The sequence below is a fragment of the Melozone crissalis genome, unplaced genomic scaffold (assembly GCF_028551555.1).
Source record: "Melozone crissalis strain CALT ecotype California unplaced genomic scaffold, PUWL_Pcris_2 ptg000007l_1, whole genome shotgun sequence".
NCBI lineage: Eukaryota > Metazoa > Chordata > Aves > Passeriformes > Passerellidae > Melozone > Melozone crissalis.
In genome coordinates this window covers 13620417-13642049 of record NW_026535785.1, presented here as the reverse complement: position 1 = coordinate 13642049, position 21633 = coordinate 13620417, and the positions used below count along the sequence as shown (strand labels likewise).

Genomic DNA, 21633 nt, shown 5'->3' with positions numbered 1-21633 from the left:
TGCCTGGACAACACTTTTAGGAAAGAGAACAATTCTGTTGGTCGATTTTGTGCAAATATCTCCAAATCCACAAGATTCCCCTTAATGCAAAATCTGAAGTGTATCCACAGCAGTGGCAAAAAGACAAGGATGTTGGGAGGAGCAGAGATTGCTCCTATGTCATGAGTATCATCAAGTGTTTGGAAATGCTCAGTGTGTCACTTGTCACACACCTTCTTGTGTGCAAGCTTTCATTGCATTTGTATCTTTGGTAACTGTAAATATTCCTGTGTATATACTCAGGAAGATTTGAAAGTCTGGTGAACAATACTTGTTAAACTTTGAGTTTGGATGGAGTGTTGAAGAGCCATGGAAAGAAAAAAAAAAATGATGGTTGAAGAAGGAAATATTAGTATAAGATTTATAATGCCAAGTTTTCATCTAGCTCGTTCCTCTTTGAATGTTAAAAAATATTCTACTTTGAAACATCACCTGGCTTGCCAAATAGATCAATATTTTCTTTGATGAACAGACATGGGTTTTGTATTGTTAATATATATTTTCATTGAAGAACTTTCCATGAACTGAACATTACTCATACTAGCATTCATCAGATTCATCTTGGGAAGTTCTGTTAAAACAGCTTTTAAGGGACTGGTAGTCCCAAACATAACAGTGTCTCCCCAAAAGCAGCATCAGACCTGACTGTTGTGATCTACAGCTCAGTCTTTTCCTTTTTGTGAGCTATTTACTGTCTAGGCACTTAATAGTTAGTTTTGAAAAGTAAACACTGGATTTTTTTTCTTATTCCTCTTTTATGAACCTTGAGGTCATAGAAAAATTATTTCTTCCATTAAATCAATTATTGTTTGGTTATTTTTAGGCATTTTTAAAGGAAATCCTACACAAGTAAAGGAATATCAGGATCTTCTGGACCCTTTGCTTCAACATACACCTGAAGGTATTATCTGGAAATTGTTCTTCTGAAACAATTGTAGCTTTTTATTGACCTGAAATTGTAAAAATCCTGACTTACCTATTAATGTATTAATTGCTTTCCTAATGTATAGTGTGGTCAGGGCAAATGAGAAGTAAAGGCATCAACATGTTTCCTAGTGGAAAAATACTAATTTTAAAATAACCTTTTATATAGATATATTGCATCATAAATTGTAATAATAAAGGTAACATTTTTCTGGAAAAATCAGTAGCATTTTCCCAGAGAAATGATACTTTAATTATCACAATTTATGTGATCTTAAAGTAAGATTTACACTGCGCCCACTTGTTCCTCCCCTCCTTCACCTCTGCTTCATTGTTTACTTCTCCTTTTCAGGCAAATATTAACTACCAGCAGTCAGATTGTTTCAATGTCCCACCTGGACCCAGCTGAGAATTACTCTCATCATTCATTGTCACTTAATTTTGCAAGCTCTAAAAAATAATTTGGTATATACATGTGAAATTGTTTCTACCTTAGAGCTGGGAAAGTGGCTACATAATCATTTTATTATAAATGTTCTCTTATTTAAATTGGGCACTTCAGAATTTTTGTGGCACTGCAGAAAAGGCTAGTGGTGGCCTAGAGGCACAGCCATCCAAACTTCAGTTAAAAAAAGAAAAAGGCCATAAGTTTGAGTGGGAGGAAAAGAAATGGCCTGAGAACAGAACAATCCAATTTTAAAACTCAGCATTTAAGTCACCTGTTCTTACATCTGTGATACAGTTACACAAGTGCATGCAGAATATGCCTTGTTCTTTAAACTTTTTGAAGTGAACTAATTTCTGTAAGGCAGTCAAACATTCCCTTTCCAAATTTGCAATATGTAGCAAATTTTTCTTGCTGGTTGTCACTTTCTTCTGATTAATAATGATTATGTGAAGGTTCGTGCACACTAAATTAATCTTGTGGTTCCTTTTGTTGCATGTCATCACAAATGTCACATCTTAAAATTTCTGGGTGTGTTTTGGTGCCTCACTCATTTGAATCTAATATCTCTAATAACTAATGCTTTTCCATTTTTTCTCTGCTTCTTCCCAGTAATTTGATTTTTTCCTAAGCAAATAGTAAGACACTGCAGCTTTATTCTGTTTATCACCTGTTGTTTATCCAAATTAGTTCAAGAGTAGAGCAATATTAAGGTGGAATTTAATTATGCAGGAAGCATATTAATTTGCTTTTCAATTTCATATAATTAGGTCAATCATTTGTAATCATGTCTCTAAATTCCTGATGCATGTCCACTTAAAAAGTTCTGAAATAAAGTTTAAAATGATCAGCAATACCTGTGGCATAATTCTAGGTACAAGGTATGTATCTTGTAGAGAAGTTATGCCATTTTGTTTTATGGTGTTTCAAGATTCATGATGTTTCAAGAATAATTTTAAACATTTGATGAATAAAATTATCCAAAACCAAGTTGACTCTTTTTTGAGCAGGAGTTTTAGTTAGAAAGAGTTGTCTGAAATTGAACCTATGTTAACTGGGGGCACAGCACCCGGAGTGTTTCACTGGGACCCAGCTTTCATGGCTTTTGGTTAAGGCTTTCTGCATTTTCCTTCAGGTGACTTCTGTTAGTTTCAGTTGGCACAGAAGGTGCTGCACAGACAAACATACCTGTTCTGGGAAGAAATTCTGAGGAAATGTCTGGTGAAATCCAAAGTAGTTTAACATTGCCCTGGGATTGCTCACTGAGATAACACAAATGACAATCTCTGTTCAAACTGAGGTGCAAGATTTCCTGCTCTGGATCTACTTCAGCTTTCTCAGGGAACTGCAATCAAGTGCTGGCAGTGATGTTTACTCTCTGGCTGTGCTTGCTGTCCCCAGGGTGCCCTGTTGTCCCCAAGTATTACTACGTGCCTGCTGACTTTGTGGAGGCGGAGCAGAGGAGCCCGGGCAGCCAGCGGCGCTTCCCCAGCAACAACGGGCGGGACGGGAAGCTGTTCCTGTGGGGCCAGGCCGTGTACATCATTGCCAAGCTGCTGGGTGAGAGCTGCCTCCTGCCCCTTTGGCCTGCCTTCCTCCTCAATCCAAACCAGCACTGCCTTTATCTGGCACAGATAAAAATTGCTTTGCAGTCTTCTTGGTTTTATGCTGCGTACTGTAAAGCTTAGTGGAGTATTTCATAGAGTACTGAAAACCTAAACATGATGATAGTTTGCTATTTTTTCTGGCTTTCCCTCTTATTTCCTTTTCTTCATGACAGAGTATATTAATGTGATGCTTTCTGGGTTAAGTGTATCAGCTTCATCACTGTACAGATACACTAAAAATCATCACCCCACCTGCAATACTCCTCTCCTTAACCCTCCTCTCCTCATGCAAACACCTATGAACTAACATTACATTGTAAATGATTTATAGCATTTCATTCCAATTATTGACTGCTTAAGCAAGACAAGTTGAAACTTTGATTAGTTGCAGTCTCAGAGAAAGGCAATGATTCATTCATCTGTGTTATTTTTACCCTTTTTCAATTGTATGAGCAATTGAATGTGTGTGTCAAAGTTTGACCAGTGAAGGTTGTTATGGTGAATTTCAGTCACAAACTCTCAGTCTCACTTGGAATGATTTTATAGGCTAAAGCAAAAAGAATGGTTAATCCAGAAAAATCTTCACAGTTGGGTTTTTTCTTTAGTATTGCTTTCAGGAGAAGGATATATTACTTTATTTTAACATGATCAGCAGTTACCTAGTAATCAGTAGATGGAGTTCTGGAAACCATTTTTCTGTTAACACAGAAGGCAAACAGGTTGTTGGTGATAAAAATGAGAGAAATTTAAGAGGAGTTTAAAAATTCAGCAGTTGGCAAGAACAGTGGATGTATCTTTAGGTATAAAGGGACAGAGTCTGTCTGGTACTCCACCTGTTTGGTTTTGCTGTATTCCTTGCAAAATTCCTCTTTTTGCCAACACTTCAAAGTAAATGCAGGCAATCTGACTATTAATTAAAAAAATAATTTATCTTAAAAGAGTATTAGCCAAGTAATCCTCCAGTGTGTGTGTAGGTTGCTGTAGTAGTTCAGCTAGTATTGATCTTGTACTGATCTTTGTGTGTTTCTGTACCTGCAGAATGCTGGTTAATAAGTTCTATTTATAGTTTGCTAGCTGTTGTTTGTGTAACATAAACATTCTTGTGTTTCAGTTCTTTGCTGAACATTCTTACACATGACTTTTTAATTTTATTTATTTTAAAATTTTTTTTCAAAATATGCAGAATTTCAGAGCAAGTTTTCCCTGCTTGTCTCGTAGTTTTTGGAGATCTTACAGCAATGTGTTCATCAGAGGTTGTTATATCAGGGACTCCATTTATTCCTGCTAATTTAGAGTTGGTGCATTCAATTTTGCTCCTTCCTGGTGAAAACCTACTTGAATAACAATCTTGTCCTTGGTGAAAGTGTTTGTGTGTCTTTGCTTGTTGGTAGTTGCTAATTAAGTGGAAGCCCAGCTCCAAATACTTTGATATCTGGGAAGGTATTGGTTTCCCATTTCATTATCCATTCAGAAATCATTGTGTTGCCTCCAGGGTATCAATTAATCTGTGTTTGTTCAGCCTCCTTGCTCGTGCTGTGTAGGCAGCACACAGTACCACCTTTGTAGCCTTTGCTGCTGTCTCTGGGCTCGGGCTCTGCCTCTCAAGGTCCAAATATTTCTGAATGCAGCAACGTGAGCCTGAGTCAATTCTTACCCTCCCACAGAGGGGCAAACAGGAACAGGGAAGTCAAAATCTTGCTCCTGCTTACAAATGCTGAGTAACGGAGTGAAAGTGCCTGTGTGTCACTGTTGGAGGGCACATTTCTGCAACTGAAACAATTGTTTATGAAGGAAAAAAGCATGTGTTTTGCAGGTGGTGATGCTGTTTTCCACAGAATTTCCTTCTTGCTTTGGATGAGGTTTGTAAAACCTTTATGTTAAGGTCCCCATTGTGGAGCAAGGGAAAGGAGTCCCTGGTATTTAGCTGTTTCATGCAACTGAAAATTCCCTCAGTCTTTTGTTTAGTAGCTTCCTTTGCTTTGTTTTTCGTTAGGGTTCTTTTATCTTGTTCTGTGGATTCAGTGCTGCCTAGAACTAAGAATTTTAGCAATATTTTTATAGACCAAATGGATTAAATGTTGTCAGCTGCTGCTGATGCAGAGAGGGAGCTAACAAAGGAACCTGCTTTTGCAGTCCAGCACATTTATACTTGAGATAATGGTGATGAATATTCACTAGCAGTTAGCTGAAGTTTTATATTAGTCTATTGATATATTGTGACTTACTCTGTGTTAGAAATTAGATCAAGTTTGGACAGTTTCCTGTCAAAATACAATTTTGGTAGGAGAAAGCTTCTTTTAAGGGTAGAATAGTTCATACTAGATTATGAACCTGTATTCAAGGAATTTGTTGAAAGTTTTTACTTGTGTATTTTTATTGGAGTGCTTTTTCAGGAGAAGGTTAAAATACTGAGGTTTTAGGTTTAGTGGGGTTTTTCTCCCCCATGTAAAAGAGCTCCATGTAGCAACTGCTAGATTTCAAATATTTTTAATTCATTTTTTTCACAATTTCTTCCTGAACTAACCTATTGAGAGGCACCTTTGATATCTCCTGTTCTTTTCAGGATTCAAGTCATGTGATTACCTTGAGATAGAGGCTGTCTGCTTTTCTGCAAAGCTAAAAAATTTTTGATGATAATTTGGTTTACAGTTAAAACTATAGAATAATTCCATGGTTGTGGATTAAGGGCTTTTTAAGTGACTTGTGTTGTGGAGTCTGTTGTCTGCATATAATCTATTAACATATCCCTGTGAGCAAATAAAGGCTTGGGTTTTTATACCACAGTGCTGTAATTAGCTGTGGCAAGAACAAAGCCTGAGTCATCCATTTTAAAATTAATAGAATTCTGAATTTTTCAAAATGTGCTTTTATGAATCATTGGTCTAAAACAAAGCAGAACCAACTTCAACACAAAAGTTGACATGTCTTCACAAAAGCTGCAGAAAGTACTGAAGTCATTCTGCATTTCTATCCTCATTTCCTTTCAGTTGATAAATTAGTGAGCCCTAAAGATCTGGACCCCATTGGCCGCTACGTGGCTCCCCAGGACCAGCGCAACGTCAGCATGAGGTTCTCCAACCAGGTCAGCATCAGCTTGCTGTTATTGTATTTGTACTGAAAAATTGTCATCTAGGTGCTATGCATGCTCCTCTAATATTGCAGCTAAAGTGCAAAGAAAATATTCAATGTGTGTACATTTTCTGAACTGATGGAGGATTGCTTTTAGAAGGAAATTATAACATCTTTAGTTTTGAGGAAGTGATGAGCATTTGGCTTGAAATTAAGTGATGCAGTGAAAATGATAGATAAAATGTAAATATAAATAACTGCTAATAAACAGGTATGTGTCTTGAGTTTTAAGTTGTGTCAGGAAGGCAAGAATGAATCTGCTTTTCTTATTCTTTCAAAGTAATTTCAACTGCAATATATTAATATTTTTTGTATTTGGAGCTCTTAAGAGCTATAAGAATGAGGGGTTTGGGGGTTTTGGGGGGGGGGTTTTGTTGGTTTTGGGTTTTTTGGGGGTTTTTTGGTTTTTTTTTCTTTTTGTATGGTTGATACAACATCCATGAAGATATTTAAAAGATGTGCAGATGTGGCATTTAAGGACAGGGTTCAGTGGGTTTAGGGGTGCTGGCTCAATGGTTGGACTCTCTGACTGTAAAGGCCTTTTCATGATTCTATGATTCCATGTGCTCCTGTATTTGGATTAAGTGCACATTAGGAATTAGTGACCAGGGATGGGGAATGCTTGAAACATGGTAATTCAAATCTGTAGTGAATGGGACAGCAAGGTATGTATATGTCTGTGTGTAGGGACCTCCTTGAATTAAACAGGTAAGAAGTGTTTCTATGGAAATGTCTAGCTCAAAGATGTTTCAGCCTCTTTATTTTTGTATGAGGAATGTATATTTGAGAAGTTCCTTGTTCAGCATTGTGAATTTGTTACTGAAGCATAAGAGATGAAGTATTTATCTTAAGATTCACTCCAAGTTCAGAACTGAACAATGTTTTTCTTGTTCTATCCAAATGCTGCTATCCCCTCAGTTTGCTACTATTTCCTGTTTCCAAGGTAATCCATGTGCCTGATGTTGGTTCATTCATAAGGAGACTTTCATTGCTCACAGTGCAGCACTTGCCATGTTCCTGTGACAGAATGAAAGCTCAGTGATGTCCTTTGTTGCTGGTTTCTTTGTTTGTTCTTCATCATGGGATTATGAATGTGACAGAACCTGGGGGCTGCTGGCCCTTTTGGGGTGCCCTCAGGAGGGGCCTGTGTTGAGTCAGCCCATCTGATTCCTCTTGCTTTGATTCTTCAAACCAGTCAGTTTTAATATGCCACAGCTGAGCACTTTGAAGAAGATGAGGCTTTGTTCTGCAGGCACTCTGTGACTCATCAGGAAGTGTCTTAGCAGAAAAGCACTTTTACAACTATTTGGGGTACCCAGTATGTGATAGGCAGTTTCCAGATCTTCAGAGAGATATAGCCTCTGCTCCGAGAGCTTCCCAAAAGTGATAATAAATAATGCAATGATAATTTATTTTCTCATGGCTTAGACTCACCAAGAGGGTCACTTGGTGAGTCACTAAAGAACTTAGTAAAATGCGGCTACCCAGTAAAATTCTGCAATGCAGTAGGGACTTTAAAAGTCAACAGTGTTGAGAATAACAGTTGCATTTTGATATTTTACTTCATCTTCAGACAGTACATGAAGAAGGAAGGAAATTCTGGGCATGCCCAGGTCTGCTTCTAGCTGTGTTCTTCCCAGTGGTCAGTGATACTCTTTTGCCAGAGATGACCGTGCATGTGTTTCTTTGAAATGTAAATGCCAAAACTATCCCAGATGTGGTACCCAGTGGGGGTTAGAAGGAAGGGATGCCCTTCTGAATTACTGGGAAATGGAGACTGTGGCATCAGGCCTTTGGCATGGCAGCCAGGAGGTTGTGGGATTTCTTTGGGATAGTTTGTACTGAAACAGCTGCTGCAGTATTTTGGGTGGTTTAACTACTACAGTATCAGAGCAAAATATTCCTTCATGCAGATGTCAAATGGATCTTTGTTAAGAGAAGGTTAAAGATGCCCTGACATGACTCAGGGGAGCTGTACCAGCAAAGGTCTTCAAGTTCCAGACAAGAATCTTGAGTTTGGCTTTTTTAATCCATGTTTTAGATTTGCTTAACCAGTTTGTCTGAATATTTGATTATGCCATTTTATCTAATTGAGCTAATTTATGCAAAATCAGTATCATATTTGCCTTAAAGTGCAGGGAAAATGACTAAAAATACCACACAAAATGAGAACACAGCACATCTTAATGATGTCTTTAGAAATCAAAAGTAGTTTCTTCTCTTTAATGATGTCTTCTCTTTTCCATATAGCTAAAGAATTAGTCAGTTAAATTGAACAGAAAACTATTTCCATTTGTATTAAATTTTATTCCTGTAAGCAATAAACAAGGATATGTAAACATTTCAGAAGCCTGTGTATATAAATTTTGTTGTGATACTGTGTTTTGAAAGGAGATGTACCAAAAAGAAGGCTTTTAAAATTTTTATTTGAAGCTCTGTGCTAAGTAAATATTTCCTCAAGAAATATGTTTTCCATGTAGGCATATTTTTATTTTGTGGTTGCATTAATTATAAACGCTAAACACTTGCCACTGAAAATGTGATTAATTTAATATATTTGTGGCTTTGGTGCCACTATATGTCTGATACCCACACAATAGTGTAGATTTAAGCAAGCAATGGAAAGTATTTCAAATATTCCAACCTTATTTTTACAGCTTAGAAGCATCAATGAAGAATTAGGTAAAGGAAGGTAAGGTAATATAGACCTCCAAAGGTAAAAGTGCTATGAAAGCTGTGTATATAACTATGTATAATTCCAGTGGGAATGCATCAGAAAATCAGATCAAGGACAATCTCATTGCTTGTAGAAAACAGAGGCGTCAAATGAGCAGTACAGTAAAAACATAATGGCTACCAGTACTCATTTGGTGTGTTTATAGTTTGAAGGAAATGTTTTTTCACCTAATTCAATGGCAGAACCTGTTATTCCCCACTTTGAGGAGGCTGTGTCCATATGTTATTTCTTGGGGGAGTGCCAGTGCGGTGCTGGAGCAGGGCTGTGTTTGTGGGCTCAGTCTGTGTTCAGAGCGCACCGGGACACTGTGTGTGCTTTGCACTCCTGACAGTCAGGTCAGAGCCCCTCCAGGAGTTCCAGAGAAATGGGACCATCCATACTCCCTTTACTTTGAAAGGAGATCCTGCAGGATGCTGCTTCAGGGAGGCTCTTTAGAGCTGAATTCCTTAAAGTTCCTTAAAGAGCTTCTTTTGTGACTCCTCTTCAGTGCCTCCACATTCAGGAGATTCTGTCTTGGTTGGGGTTGTTGTATTCTCTTTTGGGAGGATGTGGTGCAGGAGAGGGCCTGGATGGTAACAATATTTGAGAAGTGAGCTAGAGTGGGACTTTTCTGGAATTGTTTTGTATTTTACTGGCACATGTGAAAGCTGATTTATTGCTGTCTTGTGTAAATTTCATCTTTAGCAAAAAATCATAATCTGACTAAATTGCCAGAGTAAGATTATTTTATGTTGAGTTAAGTTGAAATATGTGTTTAGGGTTACAATTAAGTAAGTGGATTCTCTGCATGTAATGACTGTATTCTTTTAATGTTTTGCTGTGTAGAGTTAATAAGCATTTGTAAGGATTTTATTTCAGGTACTGGGAATTAAGATTAGTGCCTAGTGATGAAGAGAATTGGGAAGAGAATAGTCAAAATAATAAACTGCTTATTTTGTTTATTTATGCAGGGAAATAGATAACATGTAAATAAGGAACTAAATTTATTACTTGTAGATAGACTGAGATATTTTAAGATTTTTATGTTTAGGATTAGAGCCTGTCTAATTTGGATGGAGCCATATTGGATGATTTGTTTTGTCATGCTAATTGTAAACATGTCCTTGCTTTATTCCCTTTAATACAATTGCCTACCACAGTTAACACAGTTCTAAACCTGCCAGTGCTGGTTTGGAATTTGAGGCACATAAGTGTGCTGTGTTTGATTTCAGGGGCTGGTGTGTCTGTGCCAGTGGGCACAGGGTGGTCAGCAGTGCCAGGAGCTCAGTGCCAGTGGGCACAGGGTGGTCAGCAGTGGTCAGCAGTGCCAGGAGCTCAGTGCCAATGGGCACAGGGTGGTCAGCAGTGCCAGGAGCTCAGTGCCAATGGGCACAGGGTGGTCAGCAGTGCCAGGAGTTCGGTGCCAGTGGGCACAGGGTGGTCAGCAGTGGTCAGTGGTGCCTGGCAGCCCTGGCTTAGCTGGGGTGTGGCTCAGGAGCAGCCACGGGTCCTGGGGGGGCAGTGCAGCCTCTCCTGTTGTGAGCTGTTGCCATTGCCTCTCCTCACTCCCACACTTGGGAAGCCCTGTGGGTGCCATTTCCATCGGGGTTCTTCAATGCTCTGCCCCCTTTCTGACATGCTCAATGAATGGGGTTTTTTCAGAGTTCTGAGCTTTCCTGGCACTGGAAGCAGAAAGGCACAGTGATAACATCTGTGCAGTGAGAGGCTGATACTGAGCTGCTTTGTCTCCTTGTGCCAGGAATGGAGTCAGGGATTTCTCCCTTTATCCTACCTCCAGCAGTTTATAACCTTGTTAAAAACTGTGAATTTTTTTTTTTAGCTTTTTTTAATTCGCCTTTGGAGAGGAAGAACAACTAATCAGTCTTTTATCTTGTTCTTCTGAAGTATATTTATCATCTGCACAGCATGCAGAATACAGCTGAAACCAGCCCTTCTGCCAAGGATCCAAGGGGCAGCACAAGGCAGGAGGGGGAGCCTGGGCAGGGGGGCTGTCCTGGTGTCTTGGGGAGACAGTGATGGATGTTGTGGGAACAATACCTGAGCTGGCCTTATTAGAAATGAGAAAGCCAAGACATTAAAATGGAATTTTTAACAAGAAGATTTATTTAGTGGAATATTTAGCAGTTTAATGCTTTTCCATATCTCTTTTATTAAAATACACAGCAAATACTATATAGCACAATCACCAACAATCACCACTGGAAAAGGTGACTTCCTTTTTTTGAGTGTTTTATCTATTATTTTGATCTGTGTCTCTCTAGGTCACTACTTGTGATCCTCCAGGCTGTGACATGTCAAATGACAGTAACTTTCTGTTTAATGTTGCAGCAGTCCTGTAGTTGTACTGCAATGATAGTTATATTTTTTCCACAATACTCTCGAAGGTCTAGTAGTTTTTCACACAGATTTTGTGTTGTGCCAGTTGTGCTGTAGCTGCATTTATGTAGTTCTGGCCTGTGTTAGAACCACCATTGATTGGCTGCAAGTGAATCCTGTCCTTGGCTGTGTGTGAGAGGCAGAACTCATGGGTTATGTACAATTTACAGGCTGTGCTTACACAGTTCTGCTCAGCTCTTCAGTGAGAGGGGAACTGAGTCTTAGCTCAAAGGCCACTGCCCAGGTTAGATCACAGGCTGTCTGCAAATCATTACTCTTGGAAGGGCTCTCTCATTTTCAGGTTGGGGGGCTCTGCTTTTTGTTTATACACAATGATTATGGCTGAGTTTTGGGTTGAGTTTCCCTATTGTTTGTATAAATACAAGTGATAGCACAATGATCTTATTTTGAGCAGGAAAATCTAATGTTGCTTGAACTTCTGATGCTTCATCTAGTCTCTGTGCACATACTTTCATCAGAAACATTTCATGTGGCAAAAAGTCCAGAATTTTTAGTGCAAATGCAGTGCTGACAGACTTCTGGGAAAAAGTTACCAAGAATTTCTCCTGCAAATCCCTAAGATCTTTATTGATATGAAGGCTCACAGCTGCCTGAGCAAGCAAGTGTTCCCTCTGAACTTCTTCTAAATCAATGTCTATCCCTCTATCATCACAAAAAATGCTGTCTCTTTATACAATTGATAGAAGATGTGTTTAACTTCTGTCATTCATGTTCTGGTAGTTTCTAGACAAAAGCATTTTAGCAATGAAAACGTGAGCTGCTCTTAGTTGTGTTGTTCTACAGTCAGTGAATGCCAGAGGATGAACAAGAACCAGGGGGTGTTCATGGCTCATTCTGCCAGATCAAAACACAGAGAGTCAAATCAATGATTTCACCCAACATGTTGAATTCACTCCTATCTGCATGGTTTCCTGATGTAAAATACTGGTATTTATTTCAGACATGAAGTGTCAGTGTAATAAGCAGTGCAAGGAAATGGAGCTGTCTCCAGTAAATGTAATATGTCTTTCATGTCACTAAAGAGCAGCTGTGTGATGACAATTTTTCAGAGTAAAGGTTTGAAATCATAGGTCATTATTTCTAAGGGAATTTTATTGTTTACCCAAAAAGCTGAATAATTTTGCTCATTACAAAAATATTTATCAAAACATTGGGTCATATCAGGCATATAGGAGATATACTGATTGGAAAAATTCCAAATTTTTGTATGAAATAAAATGTTTTCCCTATGTAGTTCTTCTTAATTAAAGAAACCCCCAAACTAATCCAAGCAGTGTAATGATTACCAGAAATCTGTTTATTACTAATTCTCCAAAATTTGTTTTGCAGAATTATTATTGGTAGGACAGGCTTCCTGTAGTCTTAAGCTTTATAAATCTTTCAATTTGCTCACACCTTTGCTCACAAGAAAAAGCAATGCAGGCAGTGCTGTCTGTCATAGTTGTGGATTGTTTGACCTTGGTCATGCTATATTGAATAAAATCTTTAGTTAGCAATGCCAGTAATGATTTTGTCATTATTTTGCAGGGTCCCTTAGAAAATGATTTGGTGGTCCATGTGGCCCTGATAGCAGAAAGCCAGCGGTATGTATTTGCTTTTGTTGAGTACCTGTGTATTAAGGAAGGGTTAAACAATACATCTGAAATGGTGTAGAAGAGAATGCTGCTACTTGTATACATCTGCTGCCAAGAGAATTATTGAAACTGTTCTGTGATTTGTCATTAAATGTATCTGTATTTCATTTGTAGCCTGCAAGTATTTCTGAACACATATGGAATCCAAACTCAGACCCCCCAGCAGGTGGAACCAATTCAGATATGGGCTCAGAAAGAACTTGTCAAAGTAAGGAATTCTGCATTTAAAATGATTTATCCATCTCTGTATTTCTTTTGTAAAAACAAGGATTCATATCAAGCTATTGGCCTTGTATCTCCCTAAGCTGTTGTCTACATATTTCTGTCCTCCTAAAGCAGTTGCAAGGTGTGCTGGCACTGGAAGTTACAGATTCCTCCAGCTTTCAGGGAAATGTAGGAGCCCACATGTTCTGTATTATCTGATTAGACTTATTGCCTGAGCCACTTTCAAAGTATAATGAATGAATAATAAAATTTTAATAACATTAGTAGCTTGGTAAACTGAATGAGTCTTGATGGAGAAACAAGCAAATGAGCAATAGTCAGAGAAATGGATTAACGCAGTAGGCATAAACCATGATAGGATTTCATAGTGCAGCCCCTGGCACAGGCAATATCCACATCTCTGTCACTGTTTCCCTTGGATTGACTATATCCAGGAAGTTTTGGGTTTGAAATCCTTTTTGGTCTACCCCTTTAGCTGATCACATTTAACATAGCTCAGTTAGAAATTACTGGGATGAAGGATCATCTTCAGTATCCCCTTCAGCCTCCCTGAAGAATCTGTTTTCTACTGGGGCAAGGAGTCTCCTGAGGGACAATCACATCCTTCCAGGCCTGGGCTGGCCCTGCTGGTCCTGGCTATAGGTCAGACACAAAGCTCCTGCTGCCCCTGTGTTGTGCAAATGGTGTCACACATGAGAGTGGTGAATGTCTGGGGCAGTGCAGTGACAAATCCTGTTTGTCAGCCCCATTGTAGAACAGATACTGTGTAGGGCTCTCCCTCAGAAATCAGGTCACATGGCCAATGCCATGATGTATCAGGAGTCTGTAGACACAAGAAAAAAAGTCAACCCATAAATAGAGAATATAGCAACATATTTCAGGTTTCTTAAGTTTGTGAGGATGAAGGATGTGCTAAACCTGGCTGTGGCTTATTCAGAAAAATGTTTACCCCAAATAATGGCTGCCACTAACACCTGAGAAGGACTAAAACAGGGGGAAGAGAAAAATCCATGTTTCCATTCATCCTTGTTCATTTCTGAACCCATTTTTACTCACTAGCTTTCATGATAATATATTCCAAAATATGTTCTCTCTGTCTGTATCTGTCCTGAAATTCTGTACTGAAACTTTGGTTTAACAAATGAATACTCCATAACTTTACTATAGAGGTATACATTGTCTCTCTGTCATCCATCACTTTTTGGTTTCCCTGCCAGAAAGATGAGACCTTCATTAAGTTTTATTGTTATCACTTAAATTCCTATCTATGGAAAAGTCTGTGTTAGGATTTATTTTTCTAAAGCTGTTGAGACATCTGGCAATTCTGACACTTCCTTTATCCTTGTGATGGGTAGGTACGGCTGCCTCATCAAAACTTACTATGTTAAAGGAGTGCCATGAAAATATTAATTCACCTGATAGAAAATCTCTTCTTAATGGGCTTCTAATAAAGGCTCTGCCAGAGCTGTGAAGTAAAGAGAGTGTTTGGGGTGTTATGAGAACTGGGGTTTCATCTTGGGGCTTATGCCAATAACCAAAATGAACCAAAAAGCAAACAAACAAGAGCTCCTGGCAGTATTTGTCATCCTTTGAGGGGAAAGGAAGCCAACAGTGGAACAGTCAATGTATTTTGGGGAATAGAAGCTTGATCTGTGGAAAATATGGATCTCAAGATTTCCTACTCTGATGCTGTCAGTTCTAAGGAGAATTTAATTTAATTTAATCAGAAACCTTTGAACTGCTCTAGTAGCACATGGTAACAGTTTAAATCTCTAGACTTATTAACAAGCATGTGTCCAAAAAAGTGCTGTAAAACAAATGGATGGGAACTGAACGTAGAACTTGAAGTCATGTAAAGATATCCACAAAGAGAGGGCAGTGGGGAAAAGAGAACAAAGAGATAAACAATAAAATGGGACAAGACACATGTACTACACAGGAAAAAAGTACACGTGGAGTGGAATTACAGCACAGGAGAGGAGCAGAACCCCTGGGCACGGACTGAGAGGAGGAGAGGGAGCACAGAAGCAGATGGTGTGCAAGGCAGCTGCATTTTGGGTCATGCTCATAAATCAACCCCACAGCCCAGTCTGCTTTCACAGCCATTTCTTGCTATTAGCAGTTTAGTAATCCAGAATTGAAGGGCTTTTTAATAAAAAAACCCAAAGGTGCTTGAAGCAGCTGGACTTGAATGAATTGTGCCTGGTGCTGCATCTGAGCTTTGATTGTATCAAATCAGGCTGGAGAACTCTCACTAGAGGAGGAAAGTGCTGCAGCAGCCTGTGTGCCAACAGGGGCCTCAAGCTACAGAGCCCTCAAGGAAACAGACAATATTGCAATGCTAATGCAGCTCTGCTACTGTTAAAAAAGCATTTCATGTTCTGCATTCCAGCAAAATGAAGGTCCTTGTAGCATTAACTGGCCCTGACTGCTGCCATTCTTCCACTCTCCCTTATTTGCCCCAGCAGAGGGTCAGCATTGTTTGTTATGTGCAGATGGGTTATTAAAGGCTATCAGTGTTCTGATGTCTCCATCCTGCCCCACTTGAATCCAGTTCCTTACTCTGGATGAACAGGTCTTGTAGGTAATTTTGTTCATTTTCTTTTTTAAACAGCTCTTGGTATTAATGCAGAAGCATGGGCAGGATCAGGAAGGCCCCAAGCTGACAGCAATAGAAAGCTATTGAGTGTAATGTTTGTTCAAATGTTTGCTTTCACTTGCTTCTGAATTATCTTCCTATAACACAAAGAAAGATTGAACTTTGGAAAATGTTCAGAATTCTGAGTATTCTGCAGAAATGGTGTGTTCCTTACCCAAAACAGACCAAGTAAAGAAAAATTACATCTCTCAGTCAGGTTTAACTGATGCATTTATACTGTAATGCTCACAGATTAGTTGTTTTCTTACAGTTTTATACTGATACAGTGTAATAAGGGAAGATTATTTTTGCAAAATTGTATCAGTTGAATGACAGGCATAAATAACTAATAAGAATCAAGCTGTGAATAATGAGATAATTCCCTCTTGCTTGTGTTGCTGATGCATTAATTTTACAAATTTGTACAAAGATACTTAAAAGGTTCCTATATTACTCTTTTACTTTGGTATCCACTCTGGAAAAGCATTACAGAAGGCAAATTTGACTAGCCAATAAATGCAAATGATCCTTTAAAATTATTTCAATGAGCAATTTGAAAAATCAATAAATATTTAACTTACAGAGAATAGAAAAATAATCAGAGAAAGAAGTTAAAAAGAAGACCTGCTATAGGAAACAAGTGTTTTTTAGAAAACACAGCCCTGAACAGCAATAGCAGCCACATTTTCTGAATCATTTTTTAATCAAAGCAGACTGCACACAGCTTTCTTTGTGAGATGTGGCAGGAGATGAAAAACGCTGGGATCTAGGTTTTTATCAGTTTTCATGACTCTTTTTCACAGGCTTACTTCCATTTGGGAGTCAATGAGAAATTGGGATTATCTGGAAGACCGGACAGACCCATAGGATGCCTTGGAACATCAAAGGTGATTACAAGAAAAGTTTATATTCTTATTATTAATAAATATTTCAGATAAACATTTAGTCTCTGTAATTTTAACTAGAATTGAAATTTAATGTTATTTTATACATATTTTATGATGTTCAAGTCCTGGTTTTTGGCTCTGATGGATGTTTTAAAGACAAGATTAATGGAAGTTTTCTTTCTCAACAGATTTATCGAATCCTGGGCAAGACTGTAGTTTGCTACTCCATCATTTTTGATCTCAGTGATTTCTACATGTCTCAGGATGTTATGATGTTGATTGATGACATTAAGGTATTTGTAACTTTTCATTTGAGTAAAATAGTCTGTAGAAGAATAAACTGTGCAGTCTGATGAAACAGGAGACTGAAAGGGGAACACAGTACAGTATGTATTATTATAATACAAAAATAAACCTGCAGCTAGAAATTGTATTGAGACAAATATCCTGTCAGCCCAGTATGAGTTCTAGTGAGTATCTCTCTGTGACAAAAAATCCTGCCCCCCAAGTGACTGGGAATGCTGTAGGGCAGCAAGCAAATTATCATTAGTTTCTTTGGGAGAGCAAATGTTCTTGCCTGAAAAAAGGAACAAGACTGGTGTTTACAGGAGATATGAAAGCCTTACATGGAGGAAACACTGCTTGATTTTGCACAAATATTTAAACCTGCTCTAAGGTTGACAGCAGCTCAGAGCTCACTCCCCACATGCACAGAAGATGGCCCTGGTGCTTCTATCCCAGTGGCTGGGATTTAAGCCCTGGATCCCCACACACATTTTCTAGGTTGCTGCCTGTAGTTCAGAGCACTGCCCTGTCTCATGCTTTGCTCCATGATCCATGCATTTTCTTAGGAGTATTTTCAGAACACTCAGGGAATAGCAGGGCTTGGCAGCAGCTTTCTGTTGCAGAATCTGTTGGTGCTGTAGTAGCTGAGGTGTTTTTAAGCTGCTGGGTTCTCAGGGCTGTAGGTGCTCTGCTGTCTAGCACTGTGTGCTGTGCTGGCTGTGTTCCTGGGTATGTGTTGTGACTGAGGCTCCTCCTTGCCCAGAATGCCCTGCAGTTCATTAAGCAGTACTGGAAGATGCACGGCCGGCCCCTGTTCGTGGTGCTCATCCGGGAGGACAACATCAGGTAGGGAGGGAGAGAAGCAGCATTTGCAGTGTGGGGCTCACCTGAGGGCAAGATTCATGGAGTTCTGTTTCACATTGCAGAGGGAGCAGATTCAATCCCATATTGGATATGCTGGCAGCCTTTAGAAAGGGACTCGTGGGAGGAGTGAAGGTTCACGTTGACAGAGTACAGGTAAGGTCTCTCTCCTGACTCTTGTGTTCTTCCCTCCTGGTGCTGCTACATGTATTCTTACCACTTTGGGGCTTTATGTGACTTCTGATTTTATTTAGTTTCATAAAAATAAGGAGTCAAGACATTTAGTACTGTTTGTTTTGTCTCAACAGAAACATGGGTTTATTTTCATTCCTTTTGATGTGTCTTTTGAAAGTCATAATCTTCACAGAGGATTTTCAGAAAGGAAAGGGGTGTTTTTTGTGAGGCAATCTTGTGAAATTACTACCAAACGATAAAGCCACAGTGTCAAGCACTGAGGGATTTCTTTTGATTAGGTAATCACAGAGGGGGGAAAAAGGTGCTTCACATATATTAAAATTCTTACAAGAACTAAGATCTAGTTTTAACATCTTTACTGTTTGAATGAATCTTAAAGCAGGAACATTCCTTCATTAAAATGTGAAAATTACTAAGACAGGTGCTGATTTTACATACTCCTGTGTGGTAGTTAATCTTAGTTTACACCTGTTGAACTATACTTTTTTTGTAAGAGAGAAGACTAAGGACAGAGTAATGACCTAGAGTAAGCCCTAGCTGGGAGGGCTTAAGATATCCTTGCAATCTTTAAGTATTTATGTATTTCCCCTGCTCACATGCAGATCATGGAGTCTCTCCTGGCACCACTGACTCTTCCTATAGCAGATGCCATCACTGCCCATGGCAAACCATTCATTTGGCTACAGGGCTGCTGTTGTTGTGATTTGGTTTGGTTATTGTTTTTTGAATTTAACTGCAATGACTTTCTTGCCTTGCAAGAAAGATTTATCAGACAAGGAGTTTCTCCATCCACCTGTGTCCTTATTCTAAGCACTACTCTGGACAGCCACTGGGGAATAAACTTTGCCTTCATACTCACTGACCTTCTGGAAAGATCTTTTTCCAATATAAACAGTAAGGAGTTGTTTTAAAGGGTTTAAGATGGTGACAGTCACTGGTCTTTGCTTTATTTGTTAGCCATTAAACAGAGCACATGGGAAGATACAAACAAATGTTTGAAGGCCAGTGGAGAAGGTGGTGGGTGCCTTTCCTGCTGGGCACCCTGTGCCTCTGCAGCAGCTGAGCTGCAATCTCTGTCTTACTGCACAGCTGGCATTTCATTAACAGTCTTGTTTCATTATAGGGGAGGATTTGGCAAAAGAACAAGGGACATGTCTAATTCCTGGTGTTTTCTTGAATAATTCATTTATTTCAACAAAATATATATTGATCTTTGTCAGTTGCATTCAGCTGCTTCATTTAGTTGCACATGTTAATCATGCCTGAGAGAGAAGTTGTATCTCTAATTGGTGAATGTTCTTTTTCTCCTGTAAAGTATACCAAATCTGATTTAAAATTTTGTATGCTCAGAAGTTTTGTAGCTCTTTTCTGATTTTTACCTTCTTTGTCATCATGTGTTCAAGCAGATGTGCAAGGCAAAGAATGAATGGCACCAGTAATAAAAGCAAAGCAGGGTTTTTATATTCTGTCATCTCACAGTGTAACAGATCAGTGTTTTACTGCAACTCATGTACAATGAAAATGGAATATAAAAGTTCACAAAACACACTCAGTTTTATTTAGCTAATGAGAACAATCAAAAGCAGTCCTAAAAATGCTGTATTACAGTACATTTCATCTGGCAGTAGATAAATGGGGAATTCCTATAAATTCAGAGTGAATGAATTGTAATGACATCAGATAAATGCAGCGCTGAGTTTCAGCTCTGTAATCTTTTGAGATGTATTTGTAAGCTGCATTTGATGTGCAAACTTAGGCCAGGCATGCTTGGATTAGGGAATGAGCACAGAGTGGGAATGCTCTTTGTAGTTTTTGCCTGAAACATCAGTGAGGCTGACAGGAAAACTTCCTGGCCTTCAGCCATCCCTGGAGTAATGAGCTTTGGGCTCCAGAACGTGGGGACTCTGCAGGACTCTGAGGAAGGCAAATCCTCAGTCTCAGTGTTTCCATTTTGGGGTGGGCAGTGCTGGATGAAGCTGGACAGGACAAAAGAACAATGGAACACAAGCAAAAAGGAGACAGCAGCCCCAGGAGACTTCTGCTGCCTTAAGCTCTTTTTCCTTATGAAAGAGCAAAAATACTCTGAAAGCATAAAATATTTGGAACTTTAGTTAAAAAAGCTACTTTCTCAATGGAAACCACCAGCAACATACTGGGATTAAAAGACAGCTATATAGTTCTGTATATATTTTAAAATTTGTTTTCAATTTTTCATTGCAGACATTAATATCTGGAGCAGTTGTTGAACAACTTGACTTCCTAAGCATCACTGAAACAGAAGAGTAAGGCTGTGTGTAAATAGTGGTGATGATTTATGGGATTATTAAAATACTTTCTGAACCATGAAGAAATTAAATACTTATTTTTCAGGGCTCCTGTATTTAAGAGTTTGGAGGAGCTGGATCTTCCAAAACATTCAAAAGTCAAGAGACAATCTAGTACTCCCAATGCTTCTGAACTTGAGCAGCAACCAGATGTAAATATAAATGACTGGAAAAACAAGTCAACATATGAGATCCTGCAGAAACTTAATGTAAGAAAACTTGCTAAAAGTACAGTGTAACTTCATTCTTGTGAAATAAGAAATTCTGTGCTGATACTCTTTTTACAGCAGCCTACTTAGATCAGCATGATCAGTGTTGGGGCACATGAAATATCTGATATTCCTCTCCATACTCAGGGAATCCTCTTCTTTGTCTCATCACAGAGCTCCTTGGCCCTTCATGTAACTGTTGGCTCTCAGTTCTCCCAGGTGCCCCAATCATCCCTGGTGCCAGGTGACCCTCTGGATCCATTTGCATGTGTCCTAAGAACAGATATTTTATTGACAAACTGCAAGTCAAGAGACTTGAGCAGTGGGTATGCACTTGGATGGACTGGGAACTTCTTAATGGCATCAAGGGACAGTTCCAATTTGTCACTTGTTTTCTCTATCTAAAGGAAAACCACCAGTGACTGTTCTAGATCTGGTGTTGATACAAACACCCCAAGTGTTCTGCTTGGTTCCCTATTCCATTACAAGCATTTCTGCTGTAAATTAAAAGACCTGAGAATGAAAAATCAGGAAACTTTTCCAAGGTCAAATTATTACAGCTTAATATGACCCCCAGAGAAGGCTCTGCAAGCAGCAGTGACAAGGATACAGCATACACAGGGTATGGGATAATTGTGAAATCCCCTTGAAAATAAAATTATTATACTTTTCCTGAAATTGAAAAGAAGAAAAAGCCCTTTGGTTTCACCTGAAATTTTTAATAGCTCTTCTGGCTTTGCTTCAGTGACAATCTGAAGGCTGTTTATGGTTCTGCTGTTGCTGTTTTTTATTTAAGGACTGCAGTTGCCTGGCAAGCCAAGTGTTACTCTCCAGTATCTTGCTCAAAAGGGAAGGGCCGAATTTCATCACCAAGGAAGGTAAGAGCTCCTGCCATGGGGCTGTTCTGAGGAAGCAGCTCTGTGCTCAGTTGCAGTGAACAGGAATAATAGCTGTGCTTGCCAGCAGTTGTGGAGCTCTTTTCTCAGCCATTTAGAGCAATTTCTGCATTAAATAGGAGATGCAGATTGGTGGTGTGGTGGGGAATGAGCTGCTGGATATATGAATGCCTTTAGACTGTTTGTAGGCCAGTGCTGTAT

At 39.0% G+C, this 21633-nt stretch overlaps 1 protein-coding gene across 4 annotated transcripts in view; it reads left to right on the top strand.

Moving 5' to 3' along the window:
* PHKB (phosphorylase kinase regulatory subunit beta) overlaps window positions 1-21633 on the top strand; it is a 66852-nt gene that overhangs the window by 29020 nt on the left and 16199 nt on the right. For all 4 annotated transcript variants that reach the window (XM_054296107.1, XM_054296104.1, XM_054296108.1 and 1 more), the window contains 12 exons: window positions 863-940; window positions 2810-2968; window positions 6003-6097; window positions 12806-12861; window positions 13027-13120; window positions 16579-16662; window positions 16851-16955; window positions 17711-17793; window positions 17874-17964; window positions 20224-20285; window positions 20374-20536; window positions 21333-21414. In XM_054296107.1, the coding sequence (XP_054152082.1) occupies window positions 863-940; window positions 2810-2968; window positions 6003-6097; window positions 12806-12861; window positions 13027-13120; window positions 16579-16662; window positions 16851-16955; window positions 17711-17793; window positions 17874-17964; window positions 20224-20285; window positions 20374-20536; window positions 21333-21414 (1152 nt within the window). The remainder of the gene's footprint in view (window positions 1-862; window positions 941-2809; window positions 2969-6002; window positions 6098-12805; window positions 12862-13026; window positions 13121-16578; window positions 16663-16850; window positions 16956-17710; window positions 17794-17873; window positions 17965-20223; window positions 20286-20373; window positions 20537-21332; window positions 21415-21633) is intronic.